At 42.0% G+C, this 14,564-nt stretch overlaps 1 protein-coding gene across 4 annotated transcripts in view; it reads left to right on the top strand.

Moving 5' to 3' along the window:
- WDFY4 (WDFY family member 4) overlaps positions 1 to 14,564 on the top strand; it is a 463,201-nt gene that overhangs the window by 96,694 nt on the left and 351,943 nt on the right. For all 4 annotated transcript variants that reach the window (XM_061634768.1, XM_061634767.1, XM_061634766.1 and 1 more), the window contains one exon: positions 2,664 to 2,757. In XM_061634768.1, coding sequence (XP_061490752.1) covers positions 2,664 to 2,757 — 94 coding nt within the window. The remainder of the gene's footprint in view (positions 1 to 2,663; positions 2,758 to 14,564) is intronic.

The following is a 14,564-nucleotide window of genomic DNA, read 5'->3' as shown; positions in this document are numbered from 1 at the left end:
AACCCTGCAGTGAATAAGGCCAAGGGCTATGGGGGGATTCGCCCGGCGATTACAAGCGCTGATCCCTTGCACTGCCCACAATCCCCCTGGATGGTCAGGGGCACCTGGAGACACACACCCCCGGCCGGTGCTGCTCCAGAATGGTGAGTGACAAGGAACTCCATTACAGCCACTGTACCAAACCATCAGGAAATTCAAACTTTCGCGCTCGTACGTTCAACGCATGCACCTTGTTGTGTTTTGTTGCAAAGGGGGAGAGGAGCATACGTCATATTTTTGCAGACCAATTGGCTGATAGGGGGGAGTGTTATGGGCGGAGCTGGAAAAAAATGAGAAGAAGTACGGGTCCTCTCGCTGCGTGTGTAGGTGCAAAAAGAGTGGGTTTTTTTATTGGGAAAGAGCGAACAAACAGGCAAAGTGAGGACTGTCAGATGACGAACCGGATATGGAAAACGTGGATTATCCTGCTCCGTTTGGATGAGCCCACAGTCCCATCCCCCACTTCCAGGATTTTTCAGTGGTGAAAGGTCTGCAAAAATCCCATGGATGGGCATCACTTGCTGATAGGGCAGAGACTAACAACATGTGTTTATGAAAAGTGGCAATTTGTGAGGAAGCAGCTGTCACATTCACACTGTACATTTATTCCACTATTATTCCACTTTAAGCAGCCATGGCTTCCCCTAAAGAATCCTGGGAAGTGTAGGCTTGTTAGGGTGCTGGGAGTTGTTAGGAGACCCCTGTTCTCCTCAGAGAGCTACAATTCTCAGAGTAGTTTAACAGTCGGTCTCTTTTCCCACTGAACTCTGGGAACTGTAGCTCTATGAGGAGAATAGGAGTCTCCTAACAACTCTCAGCACCCTTAACAAGCTACACTTTCCATGATTATTTGGGGGAAGCCATGACTATTTAAAGTGGAATAATAGTGGAATAAATGTACTGTGTGAATGTGTCTGAGTGAAGTAAGGTGTCTATGACACTGGAGGGCAGTGTGTGTGTTCCATACTAGCCCTTTCACAGCCTGTTTTGGTTTTGTAAACCTACATTCACTTAGTGAAAAAGCATTTCTGAGCAGTCTATTGCTAATATTCATTATTATACCTCTGATATTTGTCATGGATGGAACGTGTTTAAAAGGGATAATATACTGGATTGCATCTTGCCACCGTCCATGTATTGCCAGAATTAGGAGCTGCCCACTTTTAAAATCTAATTTATTAACCAACGAAAGGAAACTCTCAAACATTGGTGGAGGGGGCAGGATGAATTCTCTTTCCTCTCACTGCCCCATATTTCTTAACACGTCAGCTGCAAGGCTGTTTAGGAGAGTTAGGAGCGTGGCTGCCCTCCTAGGCAAAAGTAAAGTCCGATTTTGGTGAAATAATCCAGCCTGACTGCTCCTGCCTGTCAGTGTTATTAGCCAATAAGTGAAGTCAGAATTGTGATTGATAAGTGGGTTGTTTGGACACCAGGCAATAGTAATCCCTGGGGTCCCAGAGAACTTCTGTTTTTTCCTTCCTTTTAGTGCACTTTTCCTGCTTCTGACTTTTTTTTCTAGTCCTTGGAACCTCCATAGTTTGAGCTTCCTTTTTCCTTAGCCACCAGGATGCATCTGTCCTGTGCTGGGTTTGCCTGTGATCAGGTAGTGCCTAGAAATTATTTCCTGCAAATAGTACTACATAATGAGTGTTGGTGAATGTTAAAGACCCCCCCCCCCATAAGGCAAATGTGAAAACTTTGCAAAGTCTTAGGCATGTCTCCTGGTTTGCAGGAGCTAAAGACTAGGGACTCATTAAGAAGTTCCTTCTGCCGGGAGGAAGGGCGGGATATAAATAAATAAATAAATAAATAAGAATTCACTATAAGGATTTGCTTACAGTAGAATGATCTACATATCAACTCAGAAATAAATCTCTTTAATAGAGTTTAATTCCAGGTAAGTAGGTACAGGATGGCAGCCTAGGCTTTGGGTTAGGATTGGCATTGGGGAAAAACAGGGTTCTTGTGTCTTTAACAGCTGTACGTCAGGCAGACATTCAATATGTCAAGCCTTTTCTAGTATGGAAATACAATTATGGGAAAGACTTCACAATGACTACTCTCTAATTTTGTGTTATGCCATGCATATATAATGCCATTTTGTGACTGGCGCCCACAGCCCTCTCAAAATTTGAAATATACCCACTAGTCTAAAAAGGTTGGCAACCCCTGCATAAGATCATTCTGTACATCTGATTTTAATATAAAATATTGAGCTCCGCAGCAATCTAAAAACTATGAGAACTAAATAGATCCTTCATATTTGGAGGTAGTATTTGTTTGAGTATCAGGGAAGAAGAAACAGAGTTGTACCCAATGCTAGTCCTACTCAGAGTAGACCCATTGAAATTAATGACCATTATTAATTTAGGTCCATTAATTTCAATAGATCTATTCTGAGTAAAATTTAGTTGGATACAACAACCCCTAATTATGGGTTCCTGCTCTGCTTGTGAATTTATAGACTGACTAGTCTGTGCTGAATACTGAATGCGGGACTAGATGGAATCTAAGGTGATCCATCAAGGAAACCCTCATGTTCTAAACTTTTTGTGTTGTTACTTGCTGGCATCTGCCCATATCTATAGTGATATCATAACTTTCTTTTTGTTCTGCTTCCCCAGATTAGATGGTGAGGATTGGGTGATTGTGTGCCCTGGGGCTCTTTCTGTCATGGTGAAACTGATTTGCAAGCTCTACAATGAAGCTTACCCAGAAGTAAGTCCTGTCTTTTTGATTGTTGTCTCCTTTAAATTTGCCTCTTTGAATGGGCTCTTCACTTCCTCTCTGAGAATGTAGATTACAAAGTTCCATAGACTAAAATACTCATGTTGCATTCCTCTTAGCTTCAGGAATTGCCATCTTCTTCAATGAAGGTCAAGATGTTCCTCAAGTGTGGCCTAGGGGCCCCATTTGGGCAAAACAAGTGGGTTTACTTCCCCCTTTCTAAGTCCTAATGCTCAAATCTGAACGTTGGGAATTCATCCATTGAACGTCATCTTCCAGGAAGAGTATAGGGAGCCTATCTTTTAAAAAAGAAAGATGCAAATACAGCATGAAATGATATTTGACTTTCACTGCTCTAGTTAGGACTCTTACTTTTAGAACAGGGCTGGCAGATACTCTCACACTGGCATACAGCTCCTCTCCTCAATTGATCTGTTTAGTTCAGCTGAAGTGAGGGTTATGATCCATCTGATGACCAGGGAGGGAACAATTTCTATTTCTATCAGGGCTCTGGGTGCTGCCCACCCCAGTGCTGTGTGTCTACCTAATCTCCCCCCCCGCCCTTTTTTGACTGCTGTCCAAATCAGTATGGTCTAGGGACCAGCCACCCCTGCTTTACACTTTTTTTTAAATTCTGCAAGGAAGATTGGGCTTTAGATTCCAAGTTTCGTCCTTAAATTCCACCCAACCCAAGAAGAACTTCAATGGAGACTACAAGTGCTAATTGTAGCAGAACTCTTTGTGGTCAGAAGGAGGGGCTGGGAAGCCTTCAGGGATTCCATATCAAGAACTGGGTTAGTTGCTTGACAATGTTGAAGCAATGATTTGTCCACAGCTGATAAACAAACCAAGATCCAAGTCAATAATTGTTGGTGTAGGATCATATTGACTCTCTACAGGGAGTAACAAAACCATTGCACTGCCGTAACTCCAACCCCCTAGCCCACTCTATCTAGAAAGATACTATGGTTAATGCACACCCAACAGCCTTATATTTCCCCTGTCTCTTGACAAGGGTCATGGATTACCAAGGCAGTTACTGTTCCAAAACCAGCCTAAAGACCAATTGAAATGAATCTAGAAAATCAGTATCATCCCGAGAGAGCCTGGAGCTGTCTAGCAACCTCCTGCTTGAATACCTTGCCCAGGAAGTAGATTTTGCAACTGGCTTATAGTTAACTTAATTAACTATAGTTAACTGAGTCTTGGCTAGGTTTCCTCAGGAGCTGTTTAATCAGTGGCTGTTTTAGAGGCTGAGACCACTCCCTCTCTCAGTGAGTAATTTACAACCTCCTGAATGAGACAAACATCCCATCCCTGTTTGATATAATAAAACAAGATGGGCAAGTGCTAACACAGAAGTGGTCAGCTGACCCTGTCCATGTTGGGAATAAAGCACCAACACCAGTACCAGTGGAGGGCAACAGACAGAAAGGCAATCTGTTCTTCTCTCTGTTGATGCCTGATGATGATGTTTTTGCAGGCTTTGTTCCTTCCATTTCTCCCCTTTCTTCCTGTCTTTGTTACTTAGTAATGGCTTCTTGAGTGCAGTCTGCATGGCTGCTTCAGCCTGTATGACTTTACCTCTTTATAGTAATATACCTTCAGTTTCTTTATTCTTTCAACTACAGTACCAGTCTTATCAGACCAGTTATTCTCTCTCTCTCTCTCTCCTCTCTCTCTCTCTCCCCAACTACCTTTTAAGTATCCTCAGGCATCAATACCTGAAACTCACTCAATGAAACTGGGCTAAATGGTGTTCTGGACACCTCTACCAAAAGAACTACACTAAATGCAGAGTCTAATCATGAAGGGTTGTTGTTATGTTCAAGTCGATTCTGACTTATGGCAACCCCATGAATCAGCAACCTCCAGTAGCAACTGTGATAAACCACCCTGTTCAGATGTTGTACGTTCAGGTCTGTGGCTTCCTTTATGGAATCAATCCATCTCTTGTTTGGCCTTCCTCGTTTTCTACTCCCTTCTGTTTTTCCCAGCACTATTGTCTTTTCTAGTGAATCAGGTCTTCTCATTATGTGTCCAAAGTATGATAACCTCAGTTTCATCATTTTAGCTTCTAATGATAGTTCTGGTTTAATTTGTTCTTACACCCAATTATTTGTCTTTCTTGCAGTCCATTGTATCTACAAAGCTCTCCTCCAACACCACCTTTCAAATTAGTTAATTTTTCTCTTACTTTTTCCACTGTCCAACACAGAGATAAGGAATACCTATTCTAGTTCTCTCATACCATGGTCTGAATGATCCTGACTTTAGTGTTCATCTTTGCATTTGAGGACCTTTTCTAGTTCTCTCATAGCTGCCCTGCTCAGTCCTAGTCTTCTTCTAATTTCTTGACTATTGTCTCCATTTTGGTTAATGACAGTGCCAAGGTATTGATAATCCTTGACAAGTTCAATGTCCTCATTGTCATCTGTAAAGTTACATAAATCTTCTGTTGTCATTACTTTCGTCTACTTGACGTTCAGCAGTAGTCCTGCTTTTGTGCTTTCCTCTTTAACTTTCAGCAGCATTCGTTTCAAATCATTACTGGTTTCTGCTAGTAGTATGGTATCATCTGCGTATCTTAAATTATTGATATTTCTCCCTCCAATTTTCACACCTTCATCTTGGCCACTTTCTGTATGATATGTTCTATGTATAGATTAAACAAATAGCATGATAAAATACACCCCTGTCTCACACCCTTTCCTATGGGGAACCAATCGGTTTCTCCATCTTCTGTCTTTATAGTGGCCTCTTGTCCAGAGTATAGGCTGCACATCAGGACAATCAGATGCTGTGACACCCCCATTTCTTTTAAAGCATTCCATAGTTTTTCATGATCTACACAATCAAAGGCTTTGCTGTAATCTATAAAGCACAGGGTGATTTTCTTCTGAAATTCCTCGGTCCGTTCCATTATCCAACCTATGTTTGCAATATGATCTCTGGCACCTCTTCCCTTTTTAAACCCAGCTTGGGCATCTGGCATTTCTCGCTCCATATATGGTAAGAGTCTTTGTTGTAGAAGCTTGAGCATTATTTTACTTCCATGGGAATTGGGATATATATTGAATGCTTCCAGTCTGTGGGCCATTGTTTAGTTTTCCATATCTGTTGACATTTTTTCACAATTTGGACAGATTCAGTCTCAGTAGCTTGTAGCAACTCTATTGGTATGCCATCTGTTCCTGGTGATTTGTCTCTTCCAACTATTTCAGAGCGGCTTTCATCTCAGAAATTCTAAAATTTCTGGTTCTTCATCATACGGTTCCTCCATGAATGAAGGTATCATCCTTGCATCTCTTTTATATAGTTCTTCAGTGTATTGCTTCCATCTTCCTTTTATTTCATCTCGGTCAACCAGTGTGTTCCCCTATTGATTATTGAACATCCGTACACTTTCCCTTTAATTTCTGTAATCTTTTGGAATAGGGCTCTTATTCTATCTTTTTTGTTGTCCTCTTCTATTTCTATATGATATTGTAATAGTTCTCTTTGTCCTTACGTACTAGTCGCTGTATTATTCCGTTTACAGTTCTGACCGTGTTTCTATCTCCTTTTTCTTTCCTTCTTTCTTTAACCATTTTAAGAGTTTCTTCAGTCATCCATTGAGGTCTTTCCCTCTTTTTAACTAGAAGTATTGTCTTTTTGCCTTCTTCTCTTCACTCCATAGTTCTTCTGGTTCTCTATCAATTAAGTTTAAAGCCTGAAATCTGTTTCTTATTTGATCTTTGTATTCTTCTGGGATGTTATTTAGATTGTATTTTGGCATTATGATTGCTTTGTTCTTCTTTAGCTTTACTCTGATTTTCAATATTACGAGTTCATGATCTGTACCGCAGTCTGCTCCTGGTCTTGTTTTCGCAGAAAGTATGGAATTTCGCCATCGTCTACTACCAATTACATAGTCAATTTGATTCCTATACTGACCATTTGGAGATGTCCACGTGCACAGTTGTCTTTTTGGTTGCTCAAAAAATGTGTTTGCAAGAAACAAATTATTGGTTTCACAGAATTGAAAAAGTCTCTCTCCTACTACATTTCTGTCTCCTAAGCCCCATTTCCCTATAATTCCTAGTTCTTCTTTGTTCCCTACTTTTGCATTCTAGTCCCCCATTATTATCATCACATCTTATTTTGGTGTGTGATCAATTTCTTCCTGTACTGCTGTGTACAATCTCTCCAAATCCTCTTCTTCTGTGTTTGCTGTTGGAGCATAGACTTGGATGATGGTTATGGTAATAGGTTTCCCATTTAATCTCATTGATATCACTTGCTCAGACCTTGTAGCTCCTAATTGCTTTTGCTACATCACTTCTCACTATTAAAGCAACCCCATTTCTTCTTAATTTCTCATTTCCTGCGTAAAATGTTTTGTAGTTGCCTGATTGAAAATGTCCCATTCCCGTCCATTTTAATTCACTCATGCCAAGTATTGTAATGTTGATACGTTCCATTTCTTGCTTGACAATTTCTACTTTCCCTGGTTCATACTTCTCACATACATATTGTGTGCGTTGTATAACTCCAGACCCTCCTTTTGCATCTGTGTGCATTGGCCTCCGGGCTTCCTTTTGGCTTTGACCCAGCTGCGTCATTAGTCACAGCGCTACTCGTATTTGTCCTTTGTTCTTCCCCAGTAGCTTGGTGAGTGCCTTCTGACCTGGGGGTCTCATCTTGTAGTACTATCTCCTGTTGCAGGTTATTATTAAAGAAAAAAATATCAACCATATAGAAGAGCAAGTGTTCATGATATCAACCATGCTATCTTATGTGTCTCAGCTTGTAATGTTTACCTCACTGGTAAAGCTAAGAAAGGACAGGAAAGTTTTACCACAATGAACATACATTAAAATCTTTTCAGATGTGATATTGAAATAAGGGATGGGTGAATTATCTATTTCTGTACATGTCAGTCTCATGTGTGCTCACTCATACAAGTATTCTATGGTGGGGAACTGGATCCAGCTGGCAGGCTGGATCCTTAATTTCCCCACCCTCTGTAGGCCAATTTTAACAATGTCTGCAGTGGGAAAATGCTCTGTTTGAAGAAAGCAGTTTGAATCCAAACAGTTTCCTATAAACAGAGAAAGTGAGTTACCTCGGCTGCACTAGTGCGGCCAATCCCAGTAGAGTTCTGGTTCAGCACCGATCAGCTGATTGATACTAGAAGGGGCTCCTGCTTCAAAAGGAATAATCAGGAGGTCACTTTAAGCTCCTGATTGTTCCTTTGTAGCTTCGTGTATATCTGCCCCACAACTGATGTCACACTTGCAGGTGGGCATGGTTCATGAGGAAAGGCTTTGCAGGCCAAATTGGGACCTATTCTGGGCCTAATTAGACCCACAAGCTGGTGGTTCTCCACTGCTGGCCTATTCCATCCATATTCTGCATTAATCTGCAATTTTAAAAAACAAAAGTTCCCAAAATGCATTTAAATAATAATTAATCTTAAAAATATGCATCATTTAAAAACATATTTTGATACTTTTTTTAACAAAGAACTGTGTCAGAACGTTTGGAAAGCGTGAAAGCTGATGGGTGACTAAGTTCTGATCCACCCATTAGTCTGTGTGTGTTTGAGATCAGGTAATTTCATACTGGAATTCATATAAACATTCAGAATATTTATATCCTGCTTTATAGTTCCCAAATGCTTTCAGATATATGAGTATGAATTTAATGGAAATACAGAATTATAATTGCAATTATATTAAGAGAAATCATAAGATCTGCAACCTAGAGAAACAGAAGTATAATTCCTAATGCTATAAAGTTGTGAATTGCAATGGAAAGGAAAATATGAGAACTACTTAAAAAATACGTGTCAGGTTGCTGAGTGACACTTTTGCCCTTAGACTTCATCCTGAGACAAAGTTGTGAGCTTGTCTGCTGATTTCTAATTGCAGCTCCTGTTTCCCTGACGGATTGTGGGAGTGATATGTAGAAAAATCAATCCATAAACTGGGGAAACAGAGACCGGTTTCCTGCCACCATTAGTTTTTTTTCCCCATGAAAACCCCTTTTTACTGGAATGAACATCTCTGAAAACAGCACATTTTATTCAAAACAAGGCAATCTTGTTATTGGCAGGACTGCTGTCATAATGAGAACAATCAATTCCTTGTACTCCATTATGGCAATATTGAATTTATTTAGTAGATTACTTGTTTACTTAGTCAAGTTCTACATAGGTTCTTTCTTTTCCTTTTCTTGACCTTGCTTTTAACTGAAATAATTATTAGGAAGTGCAATATTTAAAGTACAAAAAGCATTAGAAGCTACTTTAAAATATTTAGATTAAGATGCTTTCTCAATTCTTGGAAGATTAGGACGCAGTCCCTTAAGAACTCTTGTATATGTCTAATTTTTAATAAATAAAAAAAATAACTGAAATGAACTGAAGATGCACAAGAGCACATTTGTGGTTTCAGCAGCTTTAGTTTGTTTTATCAAAGGCAGGCTTGAATTAGTCATCTACCAAGCCAAATGCAGCTCATTGACCATGTACCTGTGCCATGGTGTGCTGTTGCCCCGTTTGTACAGACCCAGAGCAGAAGAATTAACCAGGCTGCAGATGGGCTGACGTATATTGCTGACCCTGTGCAAAGGGTGCCATTGGCTCTACTCAGGGCTGGGAAGAGACCAATGATGTAGCAATAATGGGTCACATGCAGGGATGGGGGAGAAATTCTATTCAGTTCACATATAAAGAATTTATCAAATTTGCGCTTTTTGAAACAATATGAGAACTGAAGCAGAGTCATTCTTCAAAATTCACACTTATTTGAATTTTGTGATTCTCCAATGAAATTACGTTTGCAGAAATGCACATATCATAGGAAAATGTGCATAAAATGAATATATTCATGAAAATATACAAAATGCATTATATTAGGAGCAACTGCTTGCAAAAATGTGTACATTTGTTAAAACTGCTCACAAAAATGTGTTTATTAGGAGAAATTTGCACTAAGATGCTTTAAAAATCATTAAGAAGTTTTTGAAAAAATCACTAATTGCTGCAGAACTGAAGATCGGAAAAATGAGAAACCGAGAACTGAAATTGACAGATTTCCCCATCCCTAGTCACATGACAGTATTACAAATCCCACTGTGCCACAGCTACTTCCTTTTCATTTTAGATTTTCAGCAATATTTACAAAATTCTGACAGTACAAAAAGACAGAATATACACTGTTTTAAAAAAAAAAATGTACATCAGTGCAAATTATTTCTTCAATTCAAATTAAACTTGTTCTTCATAAAGTTAATTTAAGGAGACTGACCGTAAATATTGCCACTTGTCCCTTAAGTGTATGTATTAAGTTTGGTTCACTATTTTCATAGTTTTCCAAATTTTTACTCACAGCTGTTTTAATTTGAAAGGGTTATTGCTTGTCCATTTGCTATCTATAAGAATGCCCACAGAAGTTAACAGGTTCCAGATCACTTCATAATTCTGGATTTGTACCAGTCCATCCATATAATCCACATGAGCAAGTGAAGGATTTGAAGATAACCCATATACCCAAATAAAAATCAAAGGTAGCTGTATTTGTCCATAAGGAAAAGGTAAATGCATAGTTGGGCATTACCTTTATTGGGACAGAACTGGATTACAAACCAGATTTTAATTTCCCAGAAATGGGGAGCAGCCATTCTCCTGTGCATGGAAAAGCTGATCTCAGGTGGGTAGCTAGCTCCACCTATCGGTTGAAGGCAGAAGAGTGCTAATAGATTTTTTCTTTTTATGAGGACTTCCTCCTCTGTGCAGCTCGGTTGTTTTCTCTCTGCTGTGTGGTTCAGGCCTGTATAGTTTTGTGTCTTTCAGTTGTGCATCCATGTTTTTTCCTTTCCCCTGTATTTCTTCCTTAGGTACTTTATTTATGTAAAAAAAAGAGGGGGATTAGGGTTTTTACTTTCAGTTCCCCCCCACTAAGGGACTTTGTGGCGGCGCTAAGCCATCCACGAAGTGGGGACTCCACTCCTTGTTCTGTTTGAGACCAGCCTGTCTCCTTCATGGGATCCAGCCCCCCCACGAGCCTCGTTATCTTAGTCATGGCTTAGCGACCTTGTCGATAAATGCCTGAATGACATTCTAGATCACCGCCCAGAGAGCTATTGCTAGTCGGGCGGTTTATAAGCTTAATTAATAAAATAAATAAATAAATAAATAAACAAGGCAGCCTATTTCATTGCGCTCATGCAGGGCGCCGAAGGAGGCATTGGGAAAGGACCTTCTCCCTCCTCACCTGTGGAAGGCCTCAGTGGGGCCCGCTAGACATGCGGAAACATGGTCGGCCTTCCTTCCCCCCCCCCCAGCATCCAAGTATTATGCACAGCTACTGTTGAAGCACTCAGCCCCTGTAAGACCCGCAGTGTGGTTTGCTTCCATGGGGAAAGCAACACGCAAATCGGAAAATACTTCAAAAAAGCACAAGTCACTCCCGCCTCCCCTCAGAATGGAAGTTGAGCTGCCGCCATTACCTAAATAGGCCATGGGGCCTTTATGACTATAGAATCCCAGGCAGAGGCAGCCATAGCCCACCCGCTACCTACAGGCATGAGGTGGCTGAGGCGTGTATTGTAGCGGACAGAGTGGCTTCACAAGGACTGGTTCCTAAGAAGAATAGACAAACCAGTCACAACAGACGCAGGCTTGAATATCCACAGGGGGCTGCAGAAATGGATGCTCACAGCGTCATATGCAGGGCACAGAGGGACCAAAAATCCCTATCTGAGAAGGAAGGCACGCAGCTCCAGCTCACCTTAGATGCATTTTTTTCTACAATGTCTTGTCCCGGGGACTTCACAGGCTTTATTGAGGCACCTGTGTCTCACCAAGCACTGCAGGAGGCTAGGGGAGAAGCATCCAATATTTCCTCCTCTTCACATCCAGCATCTCAAATACGTGTGTGTGTGTGTGTGTGTGTGCACATCCCACATTGTTCTCATGCTCAGCCTCTCCAGTTGCAACTGTCAGTGCACATGCTGCAACAACTGAAGGAACAAATGAGGGATTCCCTGCTAATGGATCTTGCTAGGGATCTCTCTGCATCAGGAGTTCCTGCACGACAGCCTTCACAGGACACTGCCACAGCAGCACCCGCTCTGCCATCTTCAACATCGCAAAGGGTGCAGGGCTTGGCCGCAGTCAGCTTTCCTTCACACATGCACCATCTACAGGGCAATGCATCACCTGCCCCTTATGCCACCTCTCAAGGCAGACATACTCACCTGCCGGATGAGGCAACTGTTGATCCTGACAACGAGTTGATTGTCCTCGATGAGGGAGAATGGAGGGGAGATTTGGAGGAGGTAGTAACCAATAGGATTTTCCAGGAGGCTCATTTCCTTCCACTCCTCTGTTTCGGTGGTGTGTCCAGACCCAAATCCCAAGCTGGCACTATCACCAGCTGTCTGTTGTCTGGTGGACTCACGAACCAAACCTACTAAAGGGAGTGCCATTCCAGGACCCACCATGGATCCTGATCACCTCAGATGCCAGCTTGACCGGCTGGGGAGCCATTTGCAATGGACATGGTCTTCACAGGAGTCAGCACTTCCACAGAGAAAGCTTGGCATTTGCTGGATGTGCGAAGAGCCATGAAAGTATACATCTCTAAAACAAAACACCTACGTCAGATAGTTTGTGTCCTTTCACCCAGCCTCATTAGGAAAGAAGGTGTCTTCATCCACGCTCGCTAGGTGGATCAAGGCATGTATCACTCTGGCCTACGCCTCGCTAAAATTAGCCTGGCCAGCTAAGATAGTGGCACACTCAACGAGGGCAGCAGCCACATCAGCGGCATTTTCACACCATGCATAGAGATTTGTAGAGCAGCCACTTGGGCCACACCTAATGTGTTTATTAAGCACTATAGGATCAACACGTATGCCTCAGCAGAGGCAGCCTTTGGGAGGAGAGTGCTACAGCATGTCCTTTCAGACCACTAGTATATTCAGCCCAGTGAGGTTCCCACCCTACATGGGTCAGCTTTGGTATGTCCCACCTGAGACCAGCTTTTCCATTCACAGGAGAAAAGACATTTGGTCTTACCGTAAAATGGTTTTCTCTGTGCATGTCAAAAGCTGATCTCAGGGCCACTCCCCAGGAGAGCTGGGCTGCCATCACTATATTTCATCTTAGGCCTACAGCAGAGAGCGGATGAGTGCTGTTGTCTCCTCTTTCCTTTTCTGTGGTTTCTATTCCTTTTTCTACATGCTGGTCGGCTTGTTATTAAGAACTGAGGTAAGGAGCTGCACAGAGGAGGAAGTCCTCGTAAAAAGAAAATATCTATTAGCACTCTTCTGCCTTCAACCGATAGGTGGAGCTAGCTACCCACCTGAGATCATCTTTTGACATGCACAGAGAAAACCATTTTTCGGTAAGACCAAATGTCTTTTTTTTTAAAAATCCCAGAATCCTAGGTGTGTATCCTTATAACTGTAGATCTGGGAGCGACTTATTCACCCTGGAAACGCCATTGTACTACTGAGTTTACAAGTTGACTTCATAGCTACAACATCAAGCTTTCCACCCTCCTTTTTAAAATATCATTTTCCCTCATCACCCATCCCTGCTATTTTCTAATTTGAGAGGGTGAAGGAAACTGTGTGTCATGAGCTATATATGGAATTCTGATGAACAGACCAGACTATCCTGACAGTTGATTGTTCTCTTTATGTTTTGGAGATTCACCTACCAATTTGCTACCAATTGTGGTTGGCTATCTTGGGAACCCAATTTAAGTAAGCAGATGTGCATAGCCTATAGTAAGAATGGGGGAACTAAGGCCTGGGGGACTACTTGTACCATCCAGGTGTCTCTTTGTGGCCTTTGGGACACTCCCTGTGGCAGGTTCTAAAGGGAGAGGCACAACTGAAACAACTAGGGTCCATTCTGGTTCCCACCAAAAAGACACCATACCCTGGTTGCTGTCTACAATTGCCCTTTTACTGGATGTGCTATACAGTCTGGAGTATGGCCCCTAGCAGTCCTTGGAGTCGCATTCCTCTCATGGGTCCCCCTCCACTGCCCTCAGGCAGCTCCCCCAAGCCTGTGCTTTCCAACCCCCCTCAGAGCAGACAGCATCTGCGACCCAGTCCAGCAGCCATCCCACTTTTAGCCACCACCTGATCTCCTTGTGGATGGCAACCTCCACCTATCTGGTGGCCCTACTCCTTCCTCCACAATCCTTCCATGTGCCACAGGTTCACCAGTTAATCTAACAAGACAAACATTCCACTAGAAGGAGAGCTAGTGTGGTGTTGTGGCTAGAGTGTTGGATTAAAACTGGAGAGACCTAGCTTCCAATCCCCACTCATCCAGAAAGGCCATTGGATTACCTTGGACTAGTCTCTACTTCTCAGCCAGACCTACAGAAGGTTGTTGTGAGGATAAAATGGGTGCGGAGAAAACTGTGTATGCTGCCTTGAGCTCTTTGGAAGAAAAGCAGAATTTTAATATAATATAATGTTTAAAAAATAACAAAAGGGCAGGGGTGAGCAAGTTAGAAAAGCACCAGTGTGGGTCATTGTGTAATTTCAGAAATGTAGAAAATGTATTTTCGAATAAAAATAGAAACTACACACACACACACCCTGTTGACTTATGAGATGGTATATATGGATGGGACCATGGTTATGTGTGGGTATGTTTGTACTGGGTCCAAAAAAAATTGATCCTTGGACCCTGGGGATTGGCAGTAGGTGCCTTGACCCCTGACATCAAGCCTACCATTGGGATAAGACATCTGTCTTCAGATATGGCTTCTCTTGTCCTTATC

Source organism: Rhineura floridana, chromosome 7 (genome assembly GCF_030035675.1).
Source record: "Rhineura floridana isolate rRhiFlo1 chromosome 7, rRhiFlo1.hap2, whole genome shotgun sequence".
NCBI lineage: Eukaryota > Metazoa > Chordata > Lepidosauria > Squamata > Rhineuridae > Rhineura > Rhineura floridana.
Note: the sequence above shows the minus strand (reverse complement) of the source record. Positions and strands in the feature narration are given on the sequence as shown.